Source organism: Phocoena sinus, chromosome 12 (genome assembly GCF_008692025.1).
Source record: "Phocoena sinus isolate mPhoSin1 chromosome 12, mPhoSin1.pri, whole genome shotgun sequence".
Taxonomy (NCBI): domain Eukaryota; kingdom Metazoa; phylum Chordata; class Mammalia; order Artiodactyla; family Phocoenidae; genus Phocoena; species Phocoena sinus.
In genome coordinates this window covers 89,802,603-89,826,232 of record NC_045774.1, presented here as the reverse complement: position 1 = coordinate 89,826,232, position 23,630 = coordinate 89,802,603, and the positions used below count along the sequence as shown (strand labels likewise).

At 38.6% G+C, this 23,630-nt stretch overlaps 1 protein-coding gene across 1 annotated transcript in view; it reads right to left on the bottom strand.

Annotated features, from left to right (window-relative positions):
- Positions 1-23,630, bottom strand: part of EYS (eyes shut homolog) — a 1,696,347-nt gene that overhangs the window by 42,253 nt on the left and 1,630,464 nt on the right. The window contains 2 exon segments of the mRNA XM_032651890.1: positions 183-355; positions 21,141-21,315. Coding sequence (XP_032507781.1) covers positions 183-355; positions 21,141-21,315 — 348 coding nt within the window.

Below are 23,630 nucleotides of genomic sequence, written 5' to 3'. Positions count from 1 at the left end.
AAACATAAAGCTGTATTTTTGTAGTACTAAATTTTAGTACTATCCTATTTGTGAAATATAATGTCAAATATACAGGGGGAAAGAAGAGAGCGGGCTCTTTCATTATTACACAGATTTCATTTCACTTTCCCAAAAGGAAACTGACTCACTTAAATCTGTGGACAGCATGAGCTGAGCCTCACCTTGCTCACAGTAGACTCCAGTGGTTCCTAGTGGACAGTGACAGGTGTATCCATGAGGCAACGAGACACAAGTTGCTCCTTTGCTGCAGTGGTGTGGAGGGTCATGCTCAGGGTCGCAGGTGGAAACTGTCTCCGTGCAAAAGGCTCCTTTCCATCCACTAGGACAGTTACAGCTGTAGGATAAGAAAGACGGCAGCATGATTTGAGCACCTGTTGGGTATACACTCATGTATCCTCCTGATGTTAACTTGGCAGTTTTGCCTGAGGCTCCAAGAGAGAAAAGATGTTGTATATGAAAGCCAATTGTGATTTAAACTACCAAGATTCACATTGTCAAAGGAAAGAGCTAATAACTTGTTATGGGATTACTGGACTCCATATTAAGGATTTTAAAAGGTTCAGCCCGTGGAAATTGAAAGAAAATTTGATGAGAATCATTTCTTTGGACAAAACAGCGTTATAACTCCCTCTCCTCAACCTACCCCACCACCCAGGGGGAAAGCTGTGGATGGAGTGGCCTCCTAACCTAAGCCTAGAAAAAAGAAGTCCAGCTTCTATATGTTCCCTGATACTGGGGGATGCACAAGCCCAGCTCCAGGGGCTGCAGAAGGAGCCTCAAACACTTCCAGTGGTGAGGCCAATGGTAGTGAACCAGGCGGGGGGCTGTGGCACTCTGAGTTAGGATCAGCTTGGGGACATATAAAAGAGACCTTGCCCAGAGGGTATCCTGGTATCTGAAGGAACCGTGGCAATAAGAGGCAGTCAATTTATGGCTGGAGCAGAATCTGAGGGGTAAAGGGCAGTAGCCATTCTGAAGAGAGACTTTGTCTTGGTTTAGAGAATGATATTGGGAGGAGCCTGGTAGGGGAGTCTCTGTAGGACTCAGCAAAGGTAGAATTGACAGATAAAATGCAGGGCACTTACTTAAGTGTAAATGTCAGATAAACAATAAATAATTTTTTAGTATAAGTATGTTCCATTCAATTATTTGAATTTCAGCTAAGCAATATTTGAGATAAACAGAAAAATTACTTGTTTTTTTGTCTGGAATTCAGATTTATCTGGGTGCCCTGTACTTTTCTCCCTAAATCTGGCAACAATACCGTTAGGGCACATGAGGGAAACGGTTAGCTTGAAATCCCTGCCTGGCACAGAGGACACTAAACCATCAGGTAAACAGTGTGAGTCAAGGGGGCCATTCGAGGATGGTGTGGGTGCAGAGTCAGAAACCACTGGCCCAGGGAAAGACAGCAGCAGGAGATCACACCTCCTCCTGAGACCTTTCATTCATGTGATGAGCCCTGGCTCGGTTTAGGGTAATAGCCTTGAAGAGTAAAGTGTTATTAGTATTTTGATGTGGACCATTTGAATTAATGATTGAGAGTGTATTTTTAAATTAAAGAGTTTATTAGTCAAGAGAAACAGAAAGTTCAATGGACCTCCTCATGTTTTAATTCAGGACCAAGAAAAGGATGACTCTATAAAATATGGCATGGGTATTTTGATAGGGATTGCATTAAATTTGTAAGTTGCTTTGGGTGGTATGGCCATTTTAACAATATTAGTTCTTCTAATCCAAGAGCATGGATATCTTTCCATTTCTTTGTATCATCTTCAATTTCCTTTTTCAGTGTTTTACTGGACATGGGGCTGTTTCACCCCTCAAATTTCTCTTCTTTTGCACTGGAGCTGATGTATCTCCCTTGTGATATTCCCAAAGGTCTTAATCAAGTGGAAGGTACAGAGGGGGAAGCTTAAAGACGGAGCCTCATTCTTGAATTTCAGAGTTTTCAGAGTATGGGTCTTTCACTTCCTTGGTTAAGTTTATTCCTAGGTATTTTATTCATTTTGATACAATTTTAAATGAGATTGTATTCTTACTTTCTCTTTCTGATAGTTCATTTTTAGTGTATCAAAATAATCATGACATATTTCACAGAACTAAAGCAAATATTCCTAAAATTCATACGGAAAAACAAAAGACTCCAAGTTGCCAAAGCAATCTTGAGAAAAAAGAAAAAAGCTGGAGGTATCATCTCCCAGACTTCAGACTATACTACAAAGCTACAGTAATCAAAACAGCATGGTGCTGGCACAAAAACAGACACATAGCTCAATGGAAGAGAATAGAGAACCCAGAAATAAACCCATACACCTGTGGTCAATTAACCTATGACAAACAAGGCGAGAATACATAATGGAGAAAAGACAGTCTCTCCAACAAGTGATGCTGGGAAAACTGGACAGGTACATGTAAAAGAATGAAATTAGAACATTTCCTCAGACCATATAAAAAAATAAACTTAAAATGGATCAAAGACCTAAACGTAAGACCTGAAACCATAAAACTCATAGAAGAGAATGTAAGCATAACACTCTTTGACATAAATCATAGCAATCTTTTCTTTGGCTATATCTCCTAAGGTAAAAGAAATTAGAGCAAAAGTAAACAAATGGGACCTAATTAAGCGAAAAGCTTTTGTATAGCAAAGGAAACAATAGACAAAAATGAAAAGACAACCTATAGAATGGGACAAAATATTTGCAAATGTTATTACCAATAAGGGGTTAATACCCAAAATATATAAATAGCTCATACAACTCAATATCAATAAAAACCCAACCCAATCAAAAAATGGCAGAAGACGGGGCTTCCCTTGTGGAGCAGTGGTTGAGAGTCCGCCTGCTGATGCAGGGGACACGGGTTCGTGCCCTGGTCCAGGAGGATCCCACATGCCATGGAGCGGCTGGGCCCGTGAGCCATGGTCACTGAGCCTGCACGTCCAGAGCCTGTGCTCTGCAACGGGAGAGGCCGCAGCAGTGAGAGGCCTGCATACCGCAAAAAAACAAACAAAAAAACAAAAACAAAACAAAACAAAGAAATGGCAGAAGACCTAAATAGACATTTTTCTAAAGAAGACATACAAATGGCTAACAGGCACATGAAAATATGCTCAACATCATTAATTATTAGAGAAATACAAATCAAAACCACAATGAGTTATCATGTCACACCTGTCAGAATAGCTATTAGCAAGAAGACAACAAATAACAAGTGTTGGCAAGGATGTGGAGAAAAGGGAGCCCTTGTGCACTGTTGGTGAGAATGTAAATAGTGCAGCCCCTATAGAAAACAGTATGGAGTTTCTTCCAAAAACTAAAAATAGAACTATTATATGATCCAGCAATTCCACTGCTGAGTATATACATCTGGAAAAAACAAAAAGACTAATTTGAAAAGATACATGCACCCCAATGTTTATAGCAGCACCATTTACAACAGCCAAGGTATGGAGGAAGCAACCCAAGTGCCCATCAACAGATGAACCATAGATTTTTCCTTTTACATTTAAGTCTTAATACTTCTGAAATTATTTTTTTGTGTGTTTGATATGGGGTAAAGATTCAATTACAGTTTTCCACATGGATAACCAATAGTCCTAACACTCTTTATTGACTTGTTCATCCTTTTTCACTAATGAGCCCTGTCCATTTATGTAAGGTCCTGTGCCTCTCCATCTTGTTCCATTAGTCTGTTGGTCTGATCTTGTGTCTTAATTTCTCCCACTTTATAATAGGTCTTGATACCTAGGATGGCAAATTCTGCTACCCTTGTTCAGGGTTGTTTTGGCTATTCTTAGCCCTTTGCTCTTTCACATATTTTCCCATCAACTAGTCCCAAGTTCAAGGTAGGCAAATTTTCTTGCTTTCTTCTTGTTGTAAAATGGGCTTTCTTTTTCTTTCTTTCTTTTTTTTTTTACATTGAGGGTGTACCTCTTAGGGGCCCCAGGCCTGTGAGCAGTCTCCTTAAAATTCCCCACTTGTGGCAGTCCTTCACTTTTAGGGCTGGTCCACTGTAACCTGTGCAGCCCTCAAAGGTAAATTCACACAGCCCCAAGGTTTTGACAGGAACTCGCAGCAAACGTCAACGTTGACACCTGTTTTCTAGACTCCTGCTTTCATTTCATATTGTTTTTACTTCAGGTAACAGTGTACTGAAAATATACATTTTATATCTTATTCAGATTTGAATATTTTCATTTGGAAATATCATTCAGTATATATAATCTCCCATACTTTCACAAACAGAACTCCCTATCAATAAATTTTTTCAAAAAGAAATAAAACATAATATTTAGAAACATCTTTCTATATTTATTAACTTCTACAACTTCATATTTAATGGTTTAATATTATTTCATTGAATTGATGAAATATACTTTATTCTCACAGTCACTTGTGAGATATTAGTTTAGATATTATGTTTTTAAGTTTTCACTTTCTACAAACAACACTGTGATAAAACTCTTGTAGCTAAATCTTTCTGCATATCTATGATAATTTTCTCAAGATAAATTCAAATATTATCATGACTTCTAGGCTTTGGATACGTATTCCAACCTGCCCTCCATAATAATTTTATCAATTTACATTACTATCATCAGCTTATGAGGATGCCCCTGAAATAACAGGTTTGTATGTAATTGAAAATATGGAACACTTTCACAGGCTTATTGTTTTTTACTGACCCAATAATCATTATTTCATTTCATTTTATTAAAATAAAAATGTTTTAGTGTCTGCCTAATTTTTGTTTATTTATAAATAAATTTCACAAATTTTCACATATTTATCAAGAACATATTCATTTTGGGCAAAAGACCTTAATAGACTTTTCTCCAAAGAAGACATACAGATGGCCAATAGGCACATGAAAAGATGCTCAACATCACTAATTATCAGAGAAATGCAAATCAAAACTACAATGCGGTATCACCTCACACCAGTCAGAATGGCCATCATTAAAAAGTCCACAAACAATAAGTGCTGGAGAGGGTGTGGAGAAAAGGGAACCCTTCTATACTGTTGGTGGGAGTGTAAATTGGTACAACTATAGATGGAGGTTCCTCAAAAAACAAAAAATAGAACTATCATGTGGTCCAGCAATCCCGCTCTTGGGCATATACCCAGATGAAACTATAATTTGAAAAGATATATGCACCCCTATGTTCATAGCAGTGCTATTTACAATAGCCAAGACAGGGAAACAACTTAAATGTCCACCAACAGATGAATGGATAAAGAAGAAATGGTATATATACACAATGGAATATCGCTCAGCCATAAAAAATAGTGAAATAATGCCATTTGCAGCAACACGGATAGACCTAGAGATTATCTTACTAACTGAAGTAAGTCAGAAAGAGAAAGACAAATACCATATGATATTTATATGTGGAATCTAAAATATGTCATAAATGAACTTATCTACAAAACAGAAACAGACTCACAGGCATAGAGAACAGACTTGTAGCTGTCAAGGGGTAGCGGGTGTGGGGAAAGGATGGATTGGGAGTTTGGGATTCAAAGACGCAAACTGGTATACATAGAATGGATAAACAACAAGGTCCTACTGTATAGCACAGGGAAATATATTCAGTATCCTATAATAAACCATAATGGAAAAGAATATGAAAAAGAATCTATACATATATGTATATAACTGAATCACTTTGCTGTACACCAGAAACTAAAACAATATTGTAAATCAAGTATACATCAATAAAATAAAGAAAATATTCATTACAAATTCCTATATTTTCCTTTATTATTTGGCAGTCTAATCAAATTTGTTTCACCAAAATTTATTTCTCTCTCTATATATATACACATACATACATATCTATTTAGTATCTACTATGCGCATAGCACTCTGCCAGGTCATACGGATGGCAGGTGTGTCAGGTGAGGGCAATGCTCAGGGAAAGCACTGCTGGGCTACCTACACTGAGGGACCAAGTGAACGGCACAGAGAGGTGCTCCTGGGACCCTGAGACCAGCATGGGGAAGAGCTCGTGGGAAGAGAACATAATTAACAACACAGCACCAACACACTGTTAGACTTTGGTTTTAGGAGGAATTTAAAACAAAAATTCTCAACAGTTTGGAACTTAGAGGTGGAGGCATAAGGCACATACCTAAAAAGGTAAAAAATAAACAGAAGTCTCTGAGGGATGTTGCCATTTCATTAAATAATGTGTTTAGATGGGTCATGATGAAAGAAAATTTATATGCTTATTGCATTTGAGTTAATAGTTGTGCAAAAAAAATTGAAAAAGTTGTATGAGATTCTCCAAAATGGAGAAAAACAAAATACAGAATTAACCTCTTATAGAATTACATAATGATTTTGATTATTGTTTGAAGATCACAAATAGCGTAAAATATGTAAAGGTCTTTTATATGAAAGTAGATTGTCTTACCAATTTCATAAAAGAAACCTCTCTAATGTCATTACCTTTGAAATTGATGATTGTATCATCTAGTGGTTCATTTTTATCTACTTGAAAAAAGAAAATTAAGAACAAAATTAGTCTCACTGCCTTAGAGACAGACATGGCAATGGTAAAATATTTATTTTACTATTAAGTAGATCTTAAATCACATTAGATATAATATAATACGGATGCTATAAACTTACTTGAAAATAATCTTTTCTAAACCTTGAAATTAATTCATTAACATCTGTTCCTTTAATCACGGGTTTACTACTCTTCCCTGAGGAAGGTTGGTTTTGGAGAGGTATGTGTGTGAGGCATCCACATAGTGGGAAAAGCAGAAAAAAACAAAGAGAGGTAGATGTTCATTCATTAAAGAATATTTCCTGTTATCATTTTTTACATGCTATGTGTCTGACACTGTGCTGAACAATGAGCCTTCCACAACACATGAGTCCCCATTCTTGACCTCATGGACTTGCTCTTTGAGAGGGGATCACATTAGTAAGCAGACAATTTTAATACAATGTGACAACTGATAAAATGAATACTCTTGGAGCCCACTGGAAGGACACCTAAGCAACCTTAATGGGTTCAGGGAAGGCTGCTGAAGTGAGATTTGCCAACAAGAATGAGAGCATTGAGGGGAAGGGGCAGGAGAAGAGTAGGCTGGAGGAGGAAACTGTGGATAGCGGGCTGAGAGGGTTCAAGTGACACAGAGATGTGCAGGGAGTGACATGAACGATGAGCTCTATTGAAGAATATTGACCTGGTATGTATAGGATGACCCCATAAATGCTCTAATGATGTAGGTTGGTGGGATCTTACTGAGCTTTGACACTGTACAGTTTGCTTTGTGGGCCGTCAGACTCTGTAACCATAACTCAGTTCTTCCAACTGTTGAAAGCCACTGCAGAAAATCCACAAATGAATGGACGTGGCTGTATCCCAATTTTATTCACAAAAACGGGTGCTGGACAAGATTTGGCCTGTAGGCCATGGCGTGCTGACCTTACACTAGATCAGTAATTCCATGGGAGTAGAGGTCAGGGCTCTTTGCTCTCTGTTGCAGGCCCAGGACCTAAAGCAGTTCCTGGCATATTGGAATTTTTCATTGAACATCCTGGGAATAAATAAGTGAATGACTGAGTCATGACTGGTTTAGGGAGATAGCTGGATGCAGAGTCGCCTGGGCAGGGAAATGGCTCTGAGGATGGAAAGGTTGACGGGGGTGTGAGAAGCACTTGGTAGGTGTGTTGGTACCTAGACGAAAGATTCTAGCAACAGAAAACGTTTCCGGAGCTCACCTGTTCCAGGCACCCTGCTAAGCACGTCAAGTATGTTGGCTCATTCAGTCCTCCTGACAGCCCTCCTAGGAGACTCCTGTCCTCAGCCTCATATTATGGGGCAGAGACTTGAGGATCAGATCAGTAAGCAAATTACATGGCTGGTGATGGGAGAGGGCATCCACCACAACTGCCACTCTTTGTCTCTTAATCTCATGGAAGTCTTTGGGGTTTCAGGATTAAATGACTGAAAGAATATGGTGCCATTATTGGGAATAGGGACATTCGGAGAAGAATATAGCTTAGTAGGAAAATATAAAAATCTACTTTTAGTTATACTGAGTTGGAGGTGAGAGCAGGTGATAACAGGCCTTTTTTCTCCCTCTAAGTACCTAATGAACTGGCTCTTGAACTTGTTGAATATTGAGAATGTAAGACAGATTTGTGAGTTAAGCAGAATGGCAGTCAAAGGGCTAAAGCATCCACTAGATAGTAGCTAAGAATATTAAAAAAAACCCTGAGGAATCATTGATATTATACATAGAACTGTTTTCTTATCTCAGGTCCAATCCCCAAATGTTTTCTATCCTCAATTCTTAATACATAAAGAACAATTTGCAGGTTCTTCTACCTCTAAACATGGAGAGGTGACAATGCAGAAGAAAATGTTAGTCATATTCAACATGAAGAATTTAACTTTCTTGTAATTAGACCATTCTAAGACTTCTGAAGTTTAGGATAAACATTGATGTATAAAAATTAATTGGAAATGAGATGATAGAAGGTTTAATATTTTTTGTTTTAGTATCATTTAAACATCATTTACTTGCTTACTAATTTTTCACCACAGAATGAGTGCCGTGCCCCACTCTATTTTATACCAGGGTGAATACAAAACAGAAAACATAGTATTGCCCCTAAGGACTTTATGATAATTTATTTATAACAATGCATTTATATAATATATATGTGATACATGTAAAATACACTGTTCGAAGTTTATTTGGGCCTCACCTTTGTGCCAGGCACCATTTTAAGTACTTTATATGCAGTAACTCAGTTCATTCTCGTATTTATTCAATGAGATAAATGTAATTATTAGTCCTCAGTGTGTGGTTGAGAAAGAGACTTAGAAAAGTATAACCCCTGGTTACTCTATTTTTTCAGTTTACCCATCATACAGATTCTGGTTGCTTTGGATAAGAGAAAGTCTTTTATACATATTGAGCCTAATGAGGGCAGAGTTTTAGAATTCTCATTATGAGGTGAGAGCAGAAAGAAAAAGTTCTTGGAGAAAATTCACCTTGAGCTAGAGCTGTAAGAAATTTATGGCTACAGATTTGTGAGTTCTCTATGCATACGGAAAATCACAGATACAGCACTTAAAATGAAATCTATGTGGTGTGATAATAAAGCCATATGAATAATGGAATAAAAGCATGTTGCTTAGCAATGCAGGAGCATATGGCCTGAAGGATTCCACTTCTGCACATATGACATATTTCTCCATGATTTAAAGGAAAAGAGAAACATAGCTGGATCTCCTCCTCCTTAGACCATTTGTTGTGTTGGATGGCTTCATTAATGTCACTTTGCTTTCCTATATAACTTATTTTCATCTGAATAATAAGTTGGGAGAATAAGGTACGTGTGATATGATGGATATCATTTTATCTGCTAAAATTTATTGGATATCAAAATGACATGCTCAAAATTTAAGCCTTTGAAAAATATACAAACGAGTGTTAAACAAATGGGGCTCCCTGTACACTGGAATGTGGTCATGTAAAGACTCACCATACTTACAGGGAAGGGTGGTGACCATCACTCTACCTGCTGACGTTACCCTATGGCCTTCCGTTCCTTGCTGGGGAGATCATTCACCAAACTCTTTGATGATACCTCATGGAGTAAGAAGGATGAGATGCAGTTACTCTTTACACACTAATAAAAGTACTGGCAGCCATCTGTGGGCCTCAATCCTAATGGTTCTGTTCTCCAGGTGTAAGTGCCCAAATGTATTGTGTTAACAGTTGGACTCAACTCCTCTTAAAGAGAGAATTGTCTTTGGGAAACTCTCTAGGTGAGCTGCTTGGAGTAGATGGTGGACCCTAGTTGCATTAATGTGAGCATAAACCCGTACTATAAAAAGAAAATAGCTAAATTGCTCTGGCCAAGGCCAGGAGGGAAGTTTGGTTTGTTCTAACCTAGAGAGTCATTTGGAGCAATATAAAGCAATGACAAGAAGACAAAGAGATGGGGTGGAATGACCATGTATTCACTGCTATGGTGGGATGACCAAGACACAGGATGAGAGTTGTTTAGGTGGGTATAAACATTTCCCTTCTATATCTGCATGCATCCTGTCCCCCTGCACCAACATAAACAGTCTGATCCATCTCAAAGTGTGCGTGGCCTTGTTAACTTAGTAGAAGTCAAAGAGGTTGATTGTCACTTTTAGGCATACATGGTCCGGAGTAGAGGCTGTGTGGGTGGAAGCAGGACCATGGAACCAGAGGTGGCTTTGAGAACATTCACCTTTCTCCTGGAACCTGCATTAATCTTGGAAAGGTCTTTGGACTTTCATAGTTTATGCAGATCTCAAGGATCTTATAGAAAGTGAATGACATCTGAGTTACACAAAAACCAAGAGAGAAAAATTATTGCCCTTAAACCAGAGTAATAGGGAGGCTTGATAAAATCTACACGGAATCCTTACTTTTGACTCTTATTTTCTAGCTACTTCAATAATAGAGGAACAGAAAGTAGGAATTTAATTTATAATTTACATCCTTCAAATACGTTTTCCATAGGTGGCACCAAATAATGGATTTACTTTGTTTCGGCAGCTAAGAACTGAAGATGGAGAAAGATTGGAATAAAATATCCCCCAATTTTAAAGGTAGTTATCTATAACTGGTGTGATCATGAATTTTTTTTTTTTATTTTATACCTTATGAATTTTACAAATCAGACAAAATGTGAATTATGTGTACTATTGTTTTTTAATTCAAATGTATACAAAAGTAGAAAAAAAATAGTATCAATGAACCTCCTTGAACCCGTTGCCCGCTTCAAATTATCAATTCTCAGCTCTTTAGTTTCATTGTTTCTTTCTCCACCACTTTTTTTTGCCAAAATCTTTTTTTTTTTTTTTGGTACACGGGCCTCTCACTGTTGTGGCCTCTCCCATCGCGGAGCACAGCGGCCATGGCTCATGGGTCCAGCCGCTCCGTGGCATGTGGGATCTTCCCGGACCGGGGCACGAACCCGTGTCCCCTGCATCGGCAGGTGGACTCTCAACCACTGCGCCACCAGAGAAGCCCTTGCCAAAATCTTTTGAAGCAAGTCTTACTTTATCTGTAAATACTATAGTATATATCACTAACAGATAAGAAACTTTAAAAAAGAAAACCACAATAGTATTATCAGACCCAACAAAATTAACACTAATTCCTGTCATCTAATTTTTGTGTTCAGCTAATTATGATTGTCTTGAAAAAGTATTTTTTTTGACAATTCATCAGCACCCAAATAAGTTCCACAAATGCACCTGCACAGTATTTCTTTTTTTTTTTAAAGAAGATGTTGGGGGTAGGAGTTTAGTAATTTATTTATTTATTTTTGCTGTGTTGGCTCTTCGTTTCTGTGCAAGGGCTTTCTCTAGTTGTGGCAAGTGGGGGCCACACTTCATCGCGGTGCGCGGGCCTCTCACTATCACGGCCTCTCTTGTTGCGGAACACAGGCTCCAGACGCCCAGGCTCAGTAGTTGTGGCTCACGGGGCTGGTTGCTCCGCGGCATGTGGGATCCTCCCAGACCAGGGCTCGAACCCGTGTCCCCTGCATTAGCAGGCAGATTCTCAACCACTGCACCACCAGGGAAGCCCACACACTATGTGTCTTAAGGCTTGTTACTGAGATAAAAATTCTCCCTCTGCATTTCTTCCCACACGTGCTATTTTTGTGTGACTTGTCCAGTAGAATTTTCCATTCTGGATTTGGCTCTTTATATCCTTATAATGTCAGTTAGCTTGTTTTCCTCTATTGCCCATATCTCTCATAAGCTTATAGATATAGAGGCTTTATTAGATTCACATTTGGGCTGCTTTATGGGTGGGACTGTGCAGTTCTACATACATCACATTAGAGGCACACAATGCTTGTTCTACATTTAATTATGTTATGACTGACCAGTTGGTTCAAGTGGCGTCAGCTTGATACAACCATTGTATAGTTTTCTATCAACCTTTCACTGAGTAGTTCGAGCAGCCATTATTTCCTTGGTGGTTACAAAATGGTGTTTCTCATTTCTATTATTTATCCTGCACTATTAGATCAGATCTATTAAAAATTACTCCTCATCCACTGTCTGGCTAGTTAATATTATTTAGTGCTATCTATTGCTGCACAATAATTTACCTCAGAGCTTAATGGCTTAAAGCAATAATAAACATTTATTATAATGACTCATAATAAGTCACTGTGTTTTCAGGCTTTGTCACCTGAAAACTCATCCTCTATCCCACTGCCCCAGGGACTAGATGAAATACAGTGTGACTATTATTAAAACTGTTCAGTGGATAGGATCATTTAACCCTTAAATTTAATAATTTAAGGAAGGCAGAAGTCATAAACTGTCATTTCCAGAATCTCCTATTATTTGCACAAGTCAGCCTACTCAGGTGGGAGGAGACTGCAGGAGGATGTGTCTACCATAGACAAGAATCCCCGTGGGCTGCTTGGAAGCTGGCTACCATTCCTGCAATACGGTCTTGATAGGAAAAGAAGGTTGAACGCTTCCTCTTTAGCAAACTGCAGAATAAGTGAGTGGTGCACTCGCAACCTCTAGGGAGACAAGTTTCTTTTCCTCCCTTGGTGGGGGTGGGTGGAGTATCGTAACAACTATGTACATTTACGTACTGGCATGTTTAAAGCCATCATAGACATTATTCTGTGTATTTCTGAAGTCATCCCATCTTTGGTCAGTGGGAGTCTCCTTAAGCTGGCTCCTGTCTTCTTTTTCAATGGCCCTAGTAGTCTTTGATATCTCTCATTTTCAGGCACAAGAAGACATCCAGGCTCATAGCATACATTTCCTACCCCAGATTTGAATGTCCAAGTCTCCAAGAAGTCCTGATTTATTTTTAGTGGAAAATGGCATTTGGAGATGACAATTTTGACACTAGAGCTAGTCATTGCTGCTGGGTTATTATTGTTTCTAGGTTACTTTAGTGGACATAGCTAAGGAATAAGTTTTTTAGAAAGAGAAAATTAAGTCATGAATTCATATGTTATTTCTAGTTCAAAATAAAGACGAAAAGATTCTTACTTCTTTCATTTTATGTCTATATCTCTTGTCTCTTATGCTAAAGATCTTTGTTCCTAATGATATTAACATAATTAGCAAATATTAACATAATTACTAATTTTGTTTATATCCATCCATCTAGCCAGCCGTCTAGAATCTTGCTATCTAGCTATTTCTATCTGTAGTTCCAAAATAACAATAACAGTGCTACCACTAATATCAAGACCACAGGATGCAATTTAGGATAGCTTTATGATTCTTTTTGTCCTTAGACTGTAACCCACTGTACTTTAAATACTTTAAAAATTTTAAAATACTTTAAAAAATCAATTGAATTAAATCTCTATACTTGGTTATGGCACCAACTTGAAATATGGTTAAATTCATTTATTTTCTTATTTTCTTTCAATGTTTAAGAATTACTCTTTTTCATTTTTTGATTTACCAGGTGAAACATTTACCTAGTCCCCAGTAAAACTGTAAAGCAAATTGTATTTTGAAAAGCCTAGCTTTCATCCTATCACTTTCCCTTGTTCTCTTCCTCATTCTATAAGTAACTATCTATAATTTTTTTCTGTAATCTTCCTTTCTTAAAAAAATAATGAGCATATGTGTAATGTGTATCTATATGTATATACTTATATCTATTTATCTACATCTAACTATCATTCCCTCTTCTTACATGTTTCTTTACCCTTTATTCACCTAATGTATCCTGAGGATCACTCCATAGCAACAGGTAAGCTTTATAGCTGCAGAGTCCTCCACTGTTCAGCTTTACAATCTAGGGATGAACATCTTTTGCTTTAACAAATAGAGTTTGCTCTAGTAAACTGCAGTGCCTGTTTCTCTACAGCCTCACCCCTAGATGAGTCAATTTTTTTTTAGCTCTTTGCTAATCTCATAGTTAAGAAATACTCTCCGTCTTAACTTGGAAACCCTAGAAAACAGAGAATAAAAGCAATTCCAAGGAAATAAGGAACCCTCTGGCAAGTAAGCAAGAGTGAGGGAAAAGCAAAGTGGGGGGAAAGGAGGAAAAACTAATACAGGGTAGTGAGTTACCAAGCTAGCTACATGCAGTTGGTTGCTTGGTAGGGGGAGTGTTTCTCCACAGGCTGGACAGGGTGATACAATTAATCTGAGTATATTGCAGGGAAAAAAATTATAGCAGGAACAGATAGGTTGACATCCAGTCATGATACACCCTGCATGACAGATTAAAGGATTTACACTGTGTTGCTTTGGCAATGAAAAACAACATTTTGGGTGGGAAAGTGATAGGAGCAAAGAGGCTTTTAGGAGGAGACACCCTGGATTAGAGTAAGGAGAGTTTAGGCAACAGGACACTACTTGGCAAACAATCACATAGTCCAGCAGGGGAGTGCTGGAAAACAGGACTAAGCACTGTTGGATGAAATGTACAGAAGCAAGGAATTCTTAATTTGGAGAGTTTGGGGGTCGCTCTGATTGGGATCTAGGGGATTGGGATCTAGGGAGTTTGTAAACCTCTAAAATGTTATGTAAATTTTGTGTCCTAAGTATGTTCATTCTCAGGGGAAAGAATTTTTAGCTTTCACCTGATTCTTAAAGGCATCTGTGAGCCAATAATTAGGAAACCCTGGGTCACTGAGCTTTTGTGTTCACTGATCAGTTTATGTTGTAAGTATACCTCATTTATGAACTTAGTATAAATCTCTGATGATTCACATTTTATATCCACATTCTCTGAATTCCTATTGTACTTACTGTCTGTGCTGCTCAGTTTTACATCTAGCTTGGTTTTCTAAGATTTGCTTTTCTTACACTGTACTTTTCTCAAAGGAACTCATCTGCATATTGCCCTCAGTCACTGTCAAAATATGATTTTAGGGTTAAGCAAAGTGCAACTTAAATGAAGTAAAATCTGCTTAAGAACACATTGTATCAGGGTGGGGGGTGGAGGGTGGGATGAACTGGGAGATTGGGATTGACATATATACACTAATATGTATAAAATAGATAACTAATAAGAACCTGCTGTATAGTACAGGGAACTCCACTTTGCTGTACAGTAGAAAGTAACACAATATTGTAAAACAACTGTACCCCAATTAAAAAGCAAACAAACAACAAAAAAAGGAACACATTGTACCAAACATGTGAACATATAGGGCTAAGTTAGAACTAAAGAAAAAAGGTTTTTCAAACCTTGGCTACCTACTAACAACAGCAATAGTTTATTATGTTTTTCCTGTTGCATCAGAGTTCATCCCAAGAGCACAAAGGCCTTACTGGGATGTAATACTGCCTTATTATCCTCCTCTCATTGGAGACATTGCATTCGAATGCAGCTGGGTCTGTGTGTGCTGACGTATTTGGAGCAGGAAAGCAGGGCTTTGTTCAGTCTGCTGGAGCCCAGCGCCGGGTCCAGCCTCATCAGACCCCACCCCTCCTTATTTGGCGCGGGAACAATGCCTCCCACCCCCAGCTGTGAGGCATAGAACTACAGGGCAGCATTCTGAGTTCTTTTAAAAAGTTTTTATACCATTAAGTTGTGCATTGTTGAGACATTTTGACCACCTTTCAGATTTAGCTTTTAAAATTGATTCCAAACACTGAAATTTATGCCTCTGGGTTAGGACTTGCCTCTTGAGCATTTAAAAAGTATTTTATTATGCACATTAGTTATTTTTCAGGAAAAGACTGAACTTTAGTTTTGAATTGTCTATAATGTTACCTAGAAATTCAATTTAATATTACTCTGCTTTGGGTGAAAAAGCATAGAGTCATATAAAATTAAGAGCCTGGGACTAGGTCAAGGATAGAGGAAAACTTCTTAAACACTATTGAAAAGTATGTTACAAAACCACATCTTTGGGCTTCCCTGGTGGTGCAGTGGTTGAGAGTCTGCCTGCCGACGCAGGGGACACGGGTTTGTGCCCCGGTCCGGGAAGATCCCACATGCCGCCGAGCGGCTAGGACTGTGAGCCATGGCCACTGAGCCTGCACGTCCGGAGCCTGTGTTCCACAACGGGAGAGGCCACAACAGTGAGAGGACTGCGTACCGCAAAAAAACAAACAAAAAAACCCAAACACATCTTTTTCCTTTAAAAAGAGGATTCTTATTGAGATTAGAACAGAATTACAAAAACTGTCAAAAAGAATAAAATTCTCCTTAAACTTCTGCTGTTACTGGAGCTAAATGTCCATGAGTGGAAACATTAATATTTTTAAATAGTTCTATTGAGGTGTAGTTTACGTACAATACATTCATGTCTTTTAAGTTCAGGGAGCCATAATTTTAATGTCATTATATAATAGTCACAAGAGCTATTTCTGACTCTACAGTAATGCTTCACATGTAGTTAATATACTAAGTATTTTGTTGTTATATCAATAAGATGATCCCAAACATTGGTCAGAATTTTGGTGAGAAAGACTTTAGGATCTGTTAGGAAACGTGTCAGTGGTATCACTCCCGTTGTACATTATTACTCAAGTCTACTCTTTATTCAGATCAAGACTCTCGTGTTAGGCTGTGAGACACAACTTTCCACCCACACAGGAACTCATGAAATCTCCAGGGTATGTGTTATCAGGGAAGGTACTTCCAACTAGGAGAAAATACAAAATGCCATTTGAAGGTATATCTTTAACATTGTTTTTTAAAAATTAAGAATAAATGAACAGATTATATCCAGCAGATAAAAAGCTTTTGTTACATTATCTTAAAAATGGTCCTTACTATTTAGGTTCTGTAGAGAATATTGACTCAGACACTGAAGATTTGGTTTTGGGTCCTGTGGAACTACTTACAAGGCTCTCAGGCCTCATCTTGGTTCACTCATAATCTCTGGGGCTTAGTGTCCCATCAGTGATATTGGGACCAGGATAGTTGCCCTGACTAATTTAGAGAGTTTTAATTAGGAGCAATGGAAATAACGTAAGGAAAAATTCTTTGTTAGCCACAAAGTGCTGGTCAATTGTAAGGTATTACTTTTGTTATCACAAATCAAGAAAATGTTCTTTATTAATCAAAATCATTTGCAAATAGTTCTAAGTATCTATCTGAAACTTGAGTCCCCCTAAAACCGAGCTCCTCTGCTGAGCTTGTAGTTCAACTCTCTATCCAAAATGTTGTTCCCTTTCTTGTCCAATCCTATTCCCCTCAAGATTGAGGAGTATCAAAGAAAAGGGGATTAAACTGAGCAGGACACTGTGGGACCCTTCTGGGGCCCAAAACCTTTCCATGTCCCTTGTTTCTTGCTTGTAGGAAAAAGACTTTCAGTCTCTTTGGCCTCCCCTGAGTTCCAAAGGATAGATTCAGAGTTACTAATTAGGAGAGTGAGGAGATGCAGAAAGAAGCAACAGTGCAGGATAGGGCAGGGTCCTGGTTCTTCCTTGGGTGATATACATAACAACCTGACACATGTCTCTGAGTTCTTCTACAGGAACTAAGGCTCCCACCCAGGTGGAGGATGGTAACTCCAGGCTGAGCACAAGCATGGGGACCCAGACTGGTTGGAACCAGAAAGCCAATGACTGAGATACCTGGGACACCACCCACCAATCAGAAGAAAGTCACACACCCTGCAGCCCTCCCACAAATTTTGCCTGTAAAAATTCTTACCCCAAAATTGATTTTGGCAGGTGAAAGGACCTTGGTTCTTGTCTTCTCTGGAGAAAGAATTCCACAAAGAGACCAAGGTTATAAGGCAGAGTTTATTAGAAGCACAGTATGTGTGGGAGAGTGCACCAAGAAGCAGTTTATTTAGGGCAGGAGTGAAAGTTACACACTTGGAGAAGAAGAGCATGGATGTCCTTGAGAGTGAGGAACACATGATAGGGACAGCCTAGGTTGTTAATATGGGGTTAATCTTCCAGATTTAGATGAGGGTGCCTCCCCTTTCCCTCCCCTGTGATCACATTGTCTGCAGTTTCTTATTTGGGCTTCCACCAGGCCCCATTTTGACTCTTTCCCATGAGCACATAAGCGAAAACCCACGGGGTGGAGGTGGGTAAAAACTGCAATGCTAATGATATTATAATGATATTGCAATGTGTCCAAGGCTACTAGAGGACAGCTAGAGATGCCCTCTGTGTGTGTGTCAGTCTGGGAAACCTCCTTGACCACAAGAATTTGGAGGCTGAGGTGGTCCTCCTCATCTTTCCTCTGTTTAGGGCTCATCATACTAATAGTAGTTTATCTCAAAGGGTCAGCATGAAACCTGCTGCAACAGATTAACCTGAAGCCTATCTATCTCTTACCGCAAAGTGCATGCTCCACAATTTTCATGGTCAGAGTTTCTTGCTCAGATGTTACAGATTTTCTGTTTTAGATGCCATTTCTCCTTGTGTCATGGCCTCATTTAGTGCAAAACTGGGAGATGGCTTTGCCTTCTGTCTAATGTCTATATATAAGGAGGCTGTTCTTGGACCTGGCTCCAGCTTTCCTGCCTCCAAACCATTGGAGAGTTTGGACATTTTGAGCATGAGCTGCCCGTTCTCCTTGCTTGGCCTTTGCAATAAACCTTTCTCTGCTCCAAACTTGGGTGTTTCCGTTTGTTTGGCCTCCATGTGCATTGGGCACATGAACTTGGGTTGACAACATATCTAAACTTGGTGCTATATATTCAGGATAGACACATGTGGCTCTGAAATGGACACCTGTAGGGCCTTTGTTCCATAGGGATAATGAAGACCTGGGATGGATCTCCTGCCTTCACCTTCAACTCCATGTGCTTTCTTCCTGCCACTTCCCATTCTGAATTATTACATTCTTTATTATTAGCAGTTTATTTATGATCACATTAAAAAATAACAAAAACACCTAGTAAGTCGCCTGAAGAATGACCATATTTCTTTAGATAAAATGAGGTAAATTTGTGCCTCTAAATAAGGTTAAAAATAAATAATTAATTAAGCTTAGTTATGGGACAAACAGACTGCATAAGTTGCAAAGCAAGTAAAAAGTTTTGGTAAAAATTGTAAATAAGTAAAGATAAAATCATAATGGTAAAGCTAATGCCAAAAAATATTGCTTTCTGATGGTGGCATCAGAAGCCTCAGGGCTTGTCCCTAGCACTTCCATGGACTTGATCAAGCTATCCATGTTTTTCTTAAAAATTTTCCATAAAATTCAGCTAACGGTTTTAACATATTACAAAGCACATTAGGTATCTTGGACATCCCGAAACATAGCAAACTTATTCATACTTGGTTTGGATTAATTTAGACTTGACTCCCTACAAGCCCTCCTGCCACAATCTCATATTCAGTAGATCACAAAACACCATGAATATTTCTCTGCAATATCTTCTAAATTAATTTTTTTATTTCCTTATCTATGGTTATTTTGGATTTCCAAATCTGTCTCCCAGTAACTCCCCAATATACCCATCCTGCAAAGGGATGTTGAGATAACTTGCATACATCTGTCTTTACCATGGCTCTTTCCTGCTCAGGAACTGTCTGCATCTCATTCTTGATATAAATCAAATCTGTTACCTTTCATGTAAGTTTTGCATCCTTCTATACTTCCTCTGTCCCATTTCTCATAGCCAATCAGTAGACTATCCAGTTTAGTCCATTTGGCTTCATTAACGTGAGCATGGGGTCACCGTGCTTGTCCTTCCATTTGTATGTTTGCTTAGAACTTTTGGAATTAAGATTCCTTCTACTTTTTCATTGATTCATTAATTGAATGAATACTTAATGAATGCCTGTTCCATGCTAGGCACTCTTCTAGGTATGAAGATACACTGGTACTATGAGAGATCAGGCCCATTCTCAGGGAAAAATAATAGCCAATATATAAACGAACAATAAATAAACAAAATAGGACAATGATATATTATGGAGAAAGTAAAATATGATAATGTGATAGAGAATGATCGGAGGGAGGGATAGTTTTGTGCTGGTCTAAGGGAGTCCCATTCTGAGGAGGTGAGACAATGGCAAGAAGGAGGCAGCCGGATGGAGACTGAAGGCGAAGGTCCTCCAGCTGGAAGACATAGCGTGAAGGTCTAGAAACAGAAATGAGCTTGGTGTGTTCAAAAGATAAAAGTAGGTTAACTGTAGTGAGTGAGGAGGAAGAGAGATGGTCTGAGGGGGGCGGGGCCAGATCATGTAGGGCTTTATAGCTCATGAGGAAGGGTTTAGCTATTTTACATGTCCTGAGAAGTCACTGGAGTGCTTTTGGTAAGAAACAGGAAGATCTAGTGACCATCTCCTCCCCCCGCGTCCTATGTGCTTTCTCTCCAGCCCAAGGTACAGTGATGATCAGTTCTTTGAACTTTGCACTTTGTTTTTGATCATCTTCTAGTGTGGAGGGGAACTGTTTGGGGCTTTCTAAACTACGTGTGCTCTCCCCTGTCTTCCAGGGGAGCCTCTGATTCCCCACTGCCCCACTCTTTGCAATCAGCCAGTGTTAGCAGTGAGTCATACCTTCTGATGTGTCCTGGGAGAAAAACTTTGACAATTCAGTTTTCTATCCATCTCACGCGTGTATGAGACATAGAAATGTATGAGTAGCCACAGTGGAAGGAACTGAAGGACAGAGAGCTTCCTTCCTCTTTATTTGGTGTATTCCCGGAGTCCGTCATATACCACTTATGCACGAGGACATGCTCAAAGAAGTAACTTATTTATAAGACAACATTCCTTTGTTTATTTTCTTCCCACCCAACAGACTCACATTTTGTTTTATATTAAAGTAGTTCAGAAACCAAACTGTACAGCTTTGCTGGGGTCCACCTAGAGAGGAGAGGCTCCTTTCTAAGGGAGCCCAAACCCAAATATAAAAGCAAATCACAAATGTGAGCCCTTGTAAACCCTTGTATGGCGAACCTCTCTGGCAACACTCTCAACACCATGAATTTAAGATAGTCTATTTTTTCCTGTAATGAGATGTAGCGATTCAGTTTCATTATCATAAATGCTGTGCTGATCCATTTCTAGTTGCCTTTATCTGTCCCCCAGTCATCTAGCAAGTCTCCATAAAAATATTTTAAATAAGTGTCAGTTTGTGTTCCTAGTTTGCGCGAGTAGAGGACCAGGTAGAATGCAAACAACTTGCCACATTCTTTCCTAATGATGTCACACTTACTAAACAGTCGATCCCTGCTCCACACACGTGCCACCGTTGCCACATTTCATCAAGCGACAGGGAGAAGCATCACACTGGCCAACGCTGCGCCCAGCATTTGGGTGGCCCTCAGGCGTCCCCAGGCTTCTGAAATGGCCATTCTTCTTAGTGCGAACTTGCAAAGTAAAAATACAACCTTGAAAAGAGAAAAAAATACTTCAGTTTAAAAAATGGAAGAAATGGATAAAACAAGAAGACAATTATTTTTCATTTTTAAAGGAATATTTTTCAAAATAAAGTAATACATGTTAATTTAATGAAAAGAAAAACAGAAGCACAGGGTGAAAAATAAAGTTATCTACCATATCACCACTCCAGAGAAAACAGTTACTAACATTTTGAGAAATATATATATATATATATATATATATGTATACACACATATACATACATATACAGAGTTTTTTCTATGCTTAGTTGTATTTTCTTTTAAACAAAAGTAGGATCTTGCATGAAATATTTAAAATATATATTGTACCAAAAATTTGTAGAGCATAAATACCTTTAACTCTTTTCTCATAGCATTAACTATTTTTAAATGATAGCATAATAGTCTCTTAGATCATAATATACTTAAATTTCAATTATTGAACTATTGACTCATTTCTTTTTTTTGGTATTAAAAATAATGCTATAAGAAATTTATTACATGTATACCATGTGCATTTGCTAAGTATTTCCTTAGTATACATTTCCAGAAGGAAAACTACTAGGGTAACAGATATGGGTGCTTTGCAGCATGCCCAAGTGTCATGGATATTTTGCACAGTTATGTCTCCCGCACCAAACACAGGGACACCTGCCTCTTCACAGGCACCACAATGCAAGACTTTATTGTCTGCTTTATTTTTAAAGGAAATAAATAATAAAATGCCTTTGCTATTTTTATTTTCTAAGATCTTTATTGGAGTACAATAAAGTACAACATTGCTTTACAATGTGGTGTTAGTTCCTGCTATATAAAAAAGTGAATCAGCTATAAGTATACATATATTCCCATATCCCCTCCTTCTTGCATCTCCCTCCCACCCTCCATATCCCACCACTCTAGGTGGTCACAAAGCACCAAGGTGATCTCCCTGTGCTATGCAGCTGCTTCCCACTAGCTATCGATTTTGCATTTGGTACTGTATATATGTTAATGCTACTCTCTCACATCGTCCCAGCTTACACTTCCCCCTCCCTGTGTCCTCAAGTCCATTCTCTGCATCTGTGTCTTTATTCCTGTCCTGCCCCTAGGTTTGTCAGAACCATTTTTCTTTTTTTTTAGATTCCATATATATGTGTTAACATACGGTATTTGTTTTCCTCTTTCTGATTTACTTCACTCTGTATGACAGACTCTAGGTCCATCTACCTCACTACAAATAACTCAATTTTTTTCGTTTTATGGCTGAGTAATATTCCATTGTATATATGCGTCACATCTGCTTTATCCCTTCATCCGTCAATGGACACTTAGGTTGCTTCCATGTCCTGGCTATTGGAAATAGTGTGCAATGAACATTATGGTACATGACTCTTTTTTTTTTTTGCACGGGCCTCTCACTGTTGTGGCCTCTCCCGTTGCGGAGCCCAGGCTCCGGATGCACAGGCTCAGCGGCTATGGCTCATGGGCCCAGCCACTCTGCAGCATGTGGGATCTTCCCGGACTGGGGCATGACCCCGTGTCCCCTGCATCGGCAGGCCGACTCTCAATGACTGCGCCACCAGGGAAGCCCTACATGACTCTTTCTGAATTATGGTTTTCTCAGGGTATATGCCCAGTAATGGGATTGCTGGGTCATATGGTAGTTTTATTTGTAGTTTTTTAAGGAACCTCCATATTGTTCTCCATAGTGGCTATATCAATTTACATTCCCACCAACAGTGCAAGAGGGTTCCCTTTTCTCCATACCCTCTCCAGCATTTATTGTTTGTAGACTTTTTGATGATATCTATTCTAAGCAGTGTGAAGTGATATCTCATTGTATTTTTGATTTGCATTTCTCTAATAATTAGTGATGTTGAACATCTTTTCATGTGTTTGTTGGTCATCTGTATGTCTTCTTTGGAGAAATGTTCATTTATATCTTCCATCTATTTTTTTGATTGGGTTGATTTTTTGATATTGAGCGGCATTAACTGCTTGTATACTTTGGAGATTAATCCTATGTCAGTTGCTTCATTTTGCAAATATTTTCTCCCATTCTGAGGGTTGTCTTTTCATCTTATTTATGGTTTCTTTGCTGTGCAAAAGCTTTTAAGTTTCATTAGGTCTCATTTGTTTATTTTTGTTTTGATTTCCATTTCTCTAGGAGGTGGGTCAAAAAGGATCTTGCTATGATTTATGTCATGGAGTGTTCTGCCTATATTTTCCTCTAAGAGTTTTATAGTCTCTGGCCTTACATTTAGGACTGTAATCCATTTTGAGTTTATTTTTGTATACAGTGTTAGGGAGTGTTCTAATTT